The 10,060-nt window shown below is 33.6% G+C and overlaps 3 protein-coding genes across 3 annotated transcripts; all 3 read left to right on the forward strand.

The window, feature by feature from the left end:
• The first annotated feature begins 222 nt into the window (after window positions 1-222).
• Window positions 223-1,974, forward strand: LOC145590650 (uncharacterized). The gene is made up of 4 exons (XM_081647069.1): window positions 223-253; window positions 760-909; window positions 1,322-1,402; window positions 1,481-1,974. Exons 1-4 carry the CDS (start codon window positions 223-225, stop codon window positions 1,972-1,974), a joined length of 756 nt encoding a protein of 251 aa, XP_081503195.1.
• Window positions 1,975-2,003: 29 nt separating this feature from the next.
• On the forward strand, window positions 2,004-2,898 carry LOC145590651 (uncharacterized). Its single transcript, XM_081647071.1, has 2 exons — window positions 2,004-2,156; window positions 2,236-2,898. The coding sequence occupies exons 1-2, from the start codon at window positions 2,004-2,006 to the stop codon at window positions 2,896-2,898; spliced, it is 816 nt and encodes a 271-aa protein (XP_081503197.1).
• A 3,687-nt stretch (window positions 2,899-6,585) lies between these two features.
• On the forward strand, window positions 6,586-9,533 carry LOC145592566 (uncharacterized). Its single transcript, XM_081649065.1, has 4 exons — window positions 6,586-7,298; window positions 7,405-7,554; window positions 7,779-8,425; window positions 8,618-9,533. The coding sequence occupies exons 1-4, from the start codon at window positions 7,157-7,159 to the stop codon at window positions 9,290-9,292; spliced, it is 1,614 nt and encodes a 537-aa protein (XP_081505191.1). The 5' UTR covers window positions 6,586-7,156; the 3' UTR covers window positions 9,293-9,533.
• The last annotated feature ends 527 nt before the right edge of the window (window positions 9,534-10,060 follow it).

Here is a 10,060-nt window from a genome sequence, read left to right on the forward strand (position 1 = left end):
CAGGGCAGTAGTAGTATTTCCATATGTTGCTTGCTGTTATTGTAATTTGTCTGTTCTGCTGTCACTTTTAGTTTTTTTGTCCTAGAGTGCTGTGAGCTGTAATCTTCCTAGTGGTAGATTCCCTAGGTTATTTTGGGGTAGCTGTCATATAAAAGGCAGAGGGAATGTTGTAGCAGTCATTCAGAAAAATACACAAAAATCATGAAATGAAAACGATCCTGAATGACAGGAAACTTTGCTGCTGTTCTTCAAAGTTTGTGCCTTTATTATTTGCTTGTCATCAGATGTACACCTCCACTTCTTAAAACGCAATGATAACATGACCATTCTTCACATGGCTATCCTCACACGAAAATTTGGTCAGTTTCTTAACATCCTTTTTATGCTTCCTTACGTTATACTTCCTCTGGTTTTATTTTTCTAGTGCAACATTTCTCTTTTCACGCTTGTTGAAGCATGATTTCAAGCATTAATAACTTTATTTGTCAATATGTAAAGATTAAAAGCATATGATTTAAAATAGTATAAATCGAAACGAATCTAACAAGTACCACATGCCTATATTTTTCCTTAAGTATAAATCATCAAAGCTAATCAAAATAAAAACATAAGTAGTGTAAAAGTCAAATTGTTACAACTAAAAAAAAAAAAAAAAACAAAAACAAAAACCGGAGAAAGTATATCATTATATATTTTGATGTTCTAATGATATTATAAGATTCCAAGACTTTTAAACTTGTAATAAATTGTTACTTGCAGATGTGGCGCTTGATATAGCCGAGAGATATCCAAAGCTATATAATGAAAAAGATAGTCATAAAATGACTGCTCTTCAAATGCTTGCGCGCAGTCCAACAGCATTCAAAAGTGGAACTAATTTAGGACCTCTACAAACGCTTGTCTACTCAGGTATATATATGTGTAACGAACCATCTTTATCAAAAATTATTGTAAGAATGTCATGTTTGACCAAAAAAAAATCTATTACGAATTTACGAGTATTGTCTTCTCTGTGTGTGGTTTAGTATCGTTGAATTTTCAGCCCTATGAGATCAAAAACTGTTTGATTACTAATTAGTGAATATGTTTACTCATCCATTGTACAATCTTAGGGCATGTTCTGATTTACTGAATTGAACTTAATTGTTTATGAGAGAAGGAAATTAGGAAATGAACTGAACTAAAATTAAGCCGAAAAGAACAAGTCTTTAGTCCATACTCTGTAGTAAGGAATTTGGAATTAGTCATGTAACGCTATAAGATTTCCATCTGTATTATCTGTCATATGTTTGTTTGTTTTTTTTTTTTCTTTCATTTCCAGTTGTTTCGACTGATAATCAAGACACGACTGGAGAAGTTGGCAAAATTCGAAAAGCCACTAAAGGCATATTAGGTTGCAACTGTAAGTACAATATTAGTTAGCTAGTTACGAGTCTGAAATACGTGTGATATTGGATTATTGTTTACTGGATTGTCTTAGGTTGCATATTCCCCATGATAGAAGAAGTTAGAAAGCTGAAGAAGGGCAACGAGGATGCGCTAAAGCTTGCCCAAATGTTGATTGAGTCAGATACTTCTTGGAAGGACACATACATGCCAAATACACTAACTCCTACTATTAGACGTCCAAGGATAGGTCTAATGGGGAAACCAGCTCAAGTTCATCACAACACCACCAAATCAGATGACAAGTCTGGAGAAGGTCATTCGAATAAACCACCTACAGGGCATGATGATATGAAGTCATCAAACAAAGCAACTAAAGAGAGTGTAGGCGACGATGAAGCTCCGTTGCTTTTGGCAGCTAAGAAAGGTTGTATTGAGATTGTCGAAAATATACTGGAAACGTACCCCCAGGCAGTGGACTACTTAAATCGTAATCAAGAAAATTTGTTCCATGTTGCAATCAGGAGTCGCAACCAAGAAATTCTCAACATTGTTAGTAAGAAAAACTTTTCAGGAGGGGTCAATTAATAGCTGTAGACAAACACTTTAACACAATAATGCACAAGGTTGGTCACAAGTCATCCATCCTAGGGAAAGCTAATGAGGATACAAAGAAAAGCGTAGAGTTAACCACCGAAGAAGAAATTCTTATGGACACAAAAATCAAAACTCCATTGCAACATTTGTCCGATGAATTGAACTTATTAGAGGTAATTATATATCAGATTTATATGTTCTACTGTTCTTATACTTGGATCAGAGTTTTATGATGTGTATGTGTATACGCAGACATTGGAAGATCTTTGTCCAAATTTCCTAATCAATCACCGGAATGAGGATAATTTGACTGCTCGGGAATTGTTTGCCAAGACGAATGCAGAGCTTTGTGAGAAGGCCAAAGAGTTTTTGAAGCAAACTGCAGAGCACTGTACAGTGGTAACCATTCTGATAGCCACAGTTGCCTTTGCTGCAGCGTACACAGTACCGGGAGGTCCAGATGAACATACAGGGCTCCCGGTCCTCCTTGGGCAACCTTTATTCCTAGTATTCACGGTAACTGATGTTCTTTCACTTGGATTCGGGTTAACAGCAGTGGTAATCTTTCTCACCATACTTACCTCGCAATTTCGGTTGAAAGACTTTCAAAGAACTCTTCCTCAAAGACTGCTTCTGGGCTTGACCCTCCTCTTCCTGTCAGTGTCAATGATGATGGTATCCTTCGCGGCAACTATTATTCTTACCATCAAATCCAAGGAGCATTGGACCAAGATTGCACTATATATAGTTGCTTTCTTCCCTGTAGTAATCTTTCTGCTATCCTATATTCCTTTCTACAAAGAACTGCTTCACATTTTAAAACACTGCATTTTAAGGTTTGGTAACGCACTTCCTAAGCCTAGGTGCGCAGAAGATCCTAAAGATAAAGATGCTCCATTGAGCAAGATCGTGTGACTTTGATCCTCAAGCTGTATGATTTCTGCAGTGTGGTGCCTCTCAGCTCGCTTAGTTAGTTCAGTTTTTCGTAATTTCTCCCTTATAATCTACCATTATTGTCCACTATTGTCATATATAAACGTAGTATATGGTCGTGAAGTGTGTTTAGTTCTTCTTCCATCTTTGGCTATAAATCTTATAGCATATGATGGTACTAATTAATGTAATAATGTGTGATGAATAAATAGCAACATTATGTATGATAAAAGGTTGTTATGTTGTGTGATTCTACGTACTTACATACCTTCAGGCTTCAGCTCTCTTTTGTAAAAGCATTTCTGATAGTGCATTGGTACTAAAGATTAATTAGATGGATCGGATGTGACAGGAAGAAACACTTTTGATCACAACATGTTTACAATTTATTGGCATAGCCTATTAGCCTAGCTAGCTCACAAAGTTCTGAGTAATCAAGTACACATCGTGTAGGGTCGAAAAACTTATCATAAGACCTCATGTTTAGGAGGAATCGAGTTAACAAAAATACTTATCATAAGACCTCATGTTTAGGAGGAATCGAGTTAACAAAAATACTTATCATAAGACCTCATGTTTAGGAGGAATCGAGTTAACAAAAATACTTATCATAAGACCTCATGTTTAGGAGGAATCGAGTTAACAAAAATACTTATCATAAGACCTCATGTTTAGGAGGAATCGAGTTAACAAAAATACTTATCATAAGACCTCATGTTTAGGAGGAATCGAGTTTACAAAAATACTTATCATAAGACCTTATGTCCAATCAGAAGGTGTTGGGTTTATTAAAAAAAAACTTAAGCCCTCGTATTCCGAAGCTTTTAGAGAACATATATTGATAAGTTGATCTCCTTGTTCATCATATCCTTAAATGGAAAATAACTACCAAAGCTTGGTTCGTGGAGGCGGATGCACGATCCGCATGGTGCATCCGCTTCAAAGTACAAAAAGGCGGAATGAACATGCAGGTATATACTAATGTACATGGGCATATAAAAGAACATAGTGTTCATTTATAATATACATGAATATATACATAAAAGAACATAGTGTTCATTTATAATGTACATCAGATTTTTGTGCAACAATTTTGTATATTATTTTTGTATAATAATATAATTATTTTTTTGTATAATGAAAAGATAAATAGTACTTTAATTTTTATTTTTTTTACCATATATTAATTACAAATCATTTCAAATTTTTTTTACCTAAAGTTCACTTTCTCTCTCCAAACAAAACTGCAAACCTATTTAAATTCCTCAAACCTCAAGCAAAATTTCAAGAAATTCGAAATTTTGAGTCCAAAATTGTTCAAGATGACAAATAAAAACGAAAGGTAAGACCAAATTCGACATTCATACTTGTTTATTTGACATTCATACTTATTTACTTTGAGTTTGAGTGTTTTTTTTTTTATAAATTTGATTGAAAATTGTAATATTTGATTTTATTGGGAATTGATTGCAATTTTGATGTTATTTTGTTGTTGCAATGAGAAATAAAATGAAGTTCTTGAAGAAGATCGACCGATTAATACATTTTGGAAGAAGAAAGCAAGCAAATAGACAATTTTAGAAAAAGTTGTAGATTCAAATAATATAATGTACATTAAAATATAGTAAAATGTTCTTTTTTCATATACTTACATGATGCAAAATAATACAATGTACATTAAACATGTAACCAACATTATAACATATATGTTCATTAGAATATAATACAATGTACATTATAATACAGTAAAATGTACTTTTTTATATACATATATGATCATTTATACCAAATGTACATTTACTATATGAATAATGTTTTTTTAATATTATTCTTGTTCTTTACTAATATTACAAATGTTCTTTAGATTTACAAAAAAAACATATAAAACTAAATGTTCTTTATAAAATAGCTATATGTTCTTTACAAAACAATTATATGTTCTTTACTGAACAACTAAATGTTCATTCCGCCTTTTTTTAAAGAAAACCGGATACACCAAGCATGGTGCATCCGCCTTCATAGAAAAAATTTCAAATAACTACTTCTACTATATGTTGAGGCCAATTATACCAGGTTCTTTACTTCTTCAATTAAATGACTAATTAAATATGCCAAGGTGAAAAACTTCAAAAAGGTAGGTTTATTTTCAAATTAAGCTCATTCAAATTTAATTCATGCAATTAATTTCTAAGAAAACAGAGGAAGTACTCTGTAAAAAATAGTAAGCTGGGTTAGGGTTCATAAAATCATAATTTGTGAAAGAAAAAAGTTTTATTTTCTCCTAAATCATCTCATTACTTTATTTTCAACCGTTTAACAAATATCTTATTTTACATATCATGGGTTTTTCAAACATACTCCTGCTCACTAATCATAGTAATCAACCTTTCTCAAAAAAGAAAAAAAAAAGTACTGTTTTTATACGAATAGTTTTTAGTAAATATATTTCTAGATTTTTAGTAAAAATGTATGAATAGTTTTTAGTAAATATATTTCATACATAAGTAAATATATTTCTAGACTAGTAAAACTAAAGTTAGAAAAATCAATAATTTTAAAGAAGAAATATAATAAGGAAAGAATCAGTAAAAATAAGGTGAACAACACCTTAGGACCTATTCACATTTACTTAATTTCAATTTAGTTCAGCTCCAATCAATTCAATTCAGTTCAGTTCCAATCAGTTCAGTTCAATTCAGCTCTTAATTTCCCTCTCTCATAAAATATTCAGTTCAATTCAGTTCAGCTCCAATATAATCAGTTCAATTCAGTTCAGCTCCAATCAGTTCAGTTCAGTTCAGCTCAGTACGGTAAATGTGAACAGGCCCTTAGTCTAGTTCTTGTTAATGTCTTTTGCCACAAAGAAGGGGTCAGACACTTAATGCATGCAACCTCTCTAAATCCATTTTCTCTTTATATAAAATACACAATTTAATCTATCCGAAATGTTCCTTGACCCACCACAAAGGGGTTCCCGTTTTCTCTCTATGCAGGTTGCCTAATAATTGTGCTTGGAGATTAGTGGTTTCCACCGATAAATATTTAATTTGTAATACTTTCTAATTTGAATTTGTCTTTTACTAGTACATTTTTATTTTCTTGCAAAATTAATTTTTGCTTTTTTTTTTTAAAAAAAAAAAAAATACAAGTCTCACTTGTTACCCGTTCTATTATACTGTTTTTATGGTTTACATTGTCACAATGATTGCAACAAATTGAAGGAATAATTTCAACCAAATTAAAGAAACAAAGGGAACATGTAATTTTCGTGGCCACAACAAAGGAATAAGGAACTTAGTGTCATCTCAATCATATCATCCAGCTATTAAGTTCAACTTTATTTTGAGAGTAATACACACAAATTAAAGTCTTCCAGGAGAGTCTTCCAACTTTATTAAGATTGTAAACTACTCTTAAGAAATGAGAAATTACGTTGCTCTTTGCATCCACTTTCATGAATACGCCAACTAATAAAAGGAAACCAATAATAACTGTACAAATAAAGTCTTATCTTTGGATAGAATAGGATGTTAAGTTTTGGATATAATAATGCTTTAAATACACGGCTATGTTTTTTTACCGAGAAGGGAAAAGGAAATGTAAACATATTTTTAAAAAAGTAATTAAAATTCCTTCCTTAATTCCTAGCACTTGCAAAGATTTAATTTTTGTCCATACAAAAAATGCTATACTAGTTTATATTATTCAGTGTGAAGTTGGTTGCCTATAAATAAACTCCAATAAAGCTTGAGGTTTGATCAGTTGCCCCATTTCCAAATTTCAATCTCCTTGTTGGCCTATCAATCTGTCATGATGGCGTACGAAGATCGACAACATCAACACGAAGATGATAAAAATGCAAATTTACTCCGCGCCCTTATCAATGGTGAAGATAACGATGTGATAGAGTTTTGCAATGTGATTGAAGGCGGTCCATTGTATATTCTGAGCTTACACCAATCAACTGTGCTTCATATGGCATGTTTTCCTTGAAAACTTTCAGTTAGCAGATAGACTATTGGATATAGTTTTTGCTAACGCTTCGTCAGATGAGCTCTATCAAAAACTATCTGCACCAAAAAATGCTTGGGGAAACACCGTAATCCACGACGCAGCCACCTCCAACAAAGGAATTTCATTTATTAAGAAGCTGTTGAACAAAGTACCTCAACTGCTAGAGGTAGCTAATAAATGGGGCGAGTCTCCTCTCCTTGAGGCTATCCGCTATGGCCAGAGAAGTATGTACTTCCATCTTGTCGATGAAGTCGAGAATTATTGTAAATCAAAAGGTTTAACAGTGAATAATGAACACCTTCCATTCTTAAAACGATGGAAAGATAACATGACCATTCTTCACATGGCTATCCTCACAAGAAAATTTGGTGAGTTTCATTCATCCTTTTTATGCTTCCTTGTGTTTATGTTTTGTTCAAATAATATTTACAATATAATTTCCGAGGTTTTAAACTTGTAAATTGTAATCTGCAGATGTTGCGCTTGATATAGCAAACAGATATCCAGAGCTATATGATGAAAAAGATAGTCATCAAATGACTGCTCTTCAAATGCTTGCGTGCAGTCCAACAGCCTTCAAAAGGGGAACTGTTTTAGGACCTCTACAGAAGCTTGTCTACCTATGTATGTACTGTAATTCTTTTCAACTCTCTTCACATTTTTCTACTCGTGTCACATACGAGTTAAGATCTGAGTAGGTGAGAAGTTTTCATGTATTTAAAAATAGTAGGTGGTAAAGTTCATAAGAAAAACTGTAGGTGGTAATTCCTAAAACAGCCACATTTATAAGTGGCAAAATTCCTATTATTCTTACCTGTTGTGATATGTTTGCTATTTGATTTTTCCAGTTGTCTCAACTGATGAACAAGGCACAACTGCAGAAGCTGGCATGATCCGAAAATGCACTAATTTCATATTTCCCATGATAGAAGAAGTGAGAGAGCAGAAGAAGGGCAATGACTACGCACTTAAGCTTGCCAAGAAGTTGATCGAATCAGATAAATCTTGGAAGAACACATATTTTCCACTAGCGGAAACTACTCCTAGTATAGGTATAAAGAAGAAACCCAGTCTAGACCACGGAGACTCAGACGAATCAGTTGACATTCTTGACAAGTCTGGAGAAGAGGGGGATTCGAACAAAGATCCTCCAAGAGGCGACCCTCAAGCTCCATTGCATTTGGCAGCTAAGAAAGGTTGTATTGAGATTGTTATAGAGATACTGAAAAAATACCCCCAGGCAGTGGACTACTTAAATAATGATCAAGAAAATTTATTCCATGTTGCAATCAAGAGTCGAAACGATGAAATCATCGACATTGCTTTTGACCACAAACTTCTAAGGAGGGGCCAATTGATAGCCGTAGACAAAAAATTTAACACCATAATGCATAAGGTTGGGTACGAGCCATCCATCACCGAAGGAGAAGTTCTTATGGACACAACATTCAAAACTCCAATCAGCCAATTGTCCGATAAATTGAAATTATTAGAGGTAATTATCAGATTTAATTATATGCTATACTGTTCTTATACTTATTACTGTGTGTTCGTTCTAAATATGGGGTTTTATAATTAGAAAAATTGTATAAATAGAACGTGACTGAAACCTGTTTAATATCAAAATTATTGGTCATTTTATTACTGATATATTTTTCCTTTATGATATGTCTATGCGTATCCACAGAAAATGGAAAATCTTTGCCCAGAATACCTGATCAACCACCGGAATGAGGATAATTTGACTGCTCGGGAACTGTTTGCCAAGACAAACGCAGACCTTCGTGATAAGGCCAAAGATTATTTGAAGCAAACTGCAGAGCATTGTACAGTGGTAACCATTCTGATAGCCACAGTAGCCTTCGCAGCAGCATATACAGTACCGGGAGGTCCAGATGAACGCACAGGGCTCCCGGTCCTCCTTGGCAAACCCTTATTCCTTGTATTCACGATAACTGATGTGCTTTCCCTTGGATTCGGGTTAACAGCTGTGGTAATCTTTCTCACCATACTCACCTCCCAATTTCGAATGAAAGACTTCCAAAAAGCTCTTCCTCGAAGACTGCTACTTGGCTTGACCCTCCTCTTCCTCTCAGTGTCAATGATGATGGTATCCTTCGCGGCAACAATAATTCTCACCATCAATTCCAAGCAGCATTGGACCAAGATTGCACTATACGTAGTTGCTTTCTTTCCTGTCATAATCTTTATGCTATCCTACATTCCTTTCTACCGGGAACTTCTTCGTATTTTAAATTTCTGCATTTCGAAGATTGGTAAGACTCATCCTAAGCCTAGTTGCAGACAAAAACCTAAAGCTAAAGATGCAACTTTGAGCAATAATGCAAGTTTGATCGTGTGACTTTCCTCCTCATGAAGTATGATTTCTGCAGTGTGGTGTCTCGCAGCACATCAGTTCAGTTTTTCAGTACAAAGATTCAAATAAAGTGTTGTTGTTGTTGTTGTTGTTGTTGTTATCATTAACCTTTGTTTAATTTCCCTCTTTTTATTGTCCGCTACTGTCATATATATGGTCGTAAATCGTGTTTAGTTCTTCCATCTTTGGCTATACCTCTTATATCATACTTGTATTGTACTAATGAATAAACAGCAACATTATATATGATAAAAGGTTGTTACATATCTTGAAAAATGATTTATATTCTCTTAAATCATTTCATTACTTTATTTTCAACAGTATATACAAATTTCCTACTTAAATTACATATCATAAATCATTTGGGGATTAGTGAGAAAGAGAAGAAATAGATGAAATTTGCAAGAGAAGAACAGAGGTAAGAGTGGTAAATTTTATTTGGGGGTGTTTTATTGAATAATTTGCCAATCCGGATGTGATGAGCATGTCACAGGACTTGTTACCCTTATTGATTTGGTAAGGGAATTATACAAATTCCGAACTTCATTTAATTTATCATAAAACGGATTAAATTTTACTTCTTATAATGTATGTAGTTTTTATAAGTGTTACTCTTGTTGTAAGTTGTTCTTTATTATGTACATAGGGTCTGTTCACATTTACTTAATTTCATTTCAGTTCAACTTTAATCAGTTCAATTCAGCTCCTTATTTCCCTCTCTTAAAAAATACTTCATCCGTTTCTTTTTAGCTG

This window comes from Chenopodium album, chromosome 18 (genome assembly GCF_948465745.1).
Source record: "Chenopodium album chromosome 18, dcCheAlbu1.1, whole genome shotgun sequence".
NCBI classification, from domain to species: domain Eukaryota; kingdom Viridiplantae; phylum Streptophyta; class Magnoliopsida; order Caryophyllales; family Amaranthaceae; genus Chenopodium; species Chenopodium album.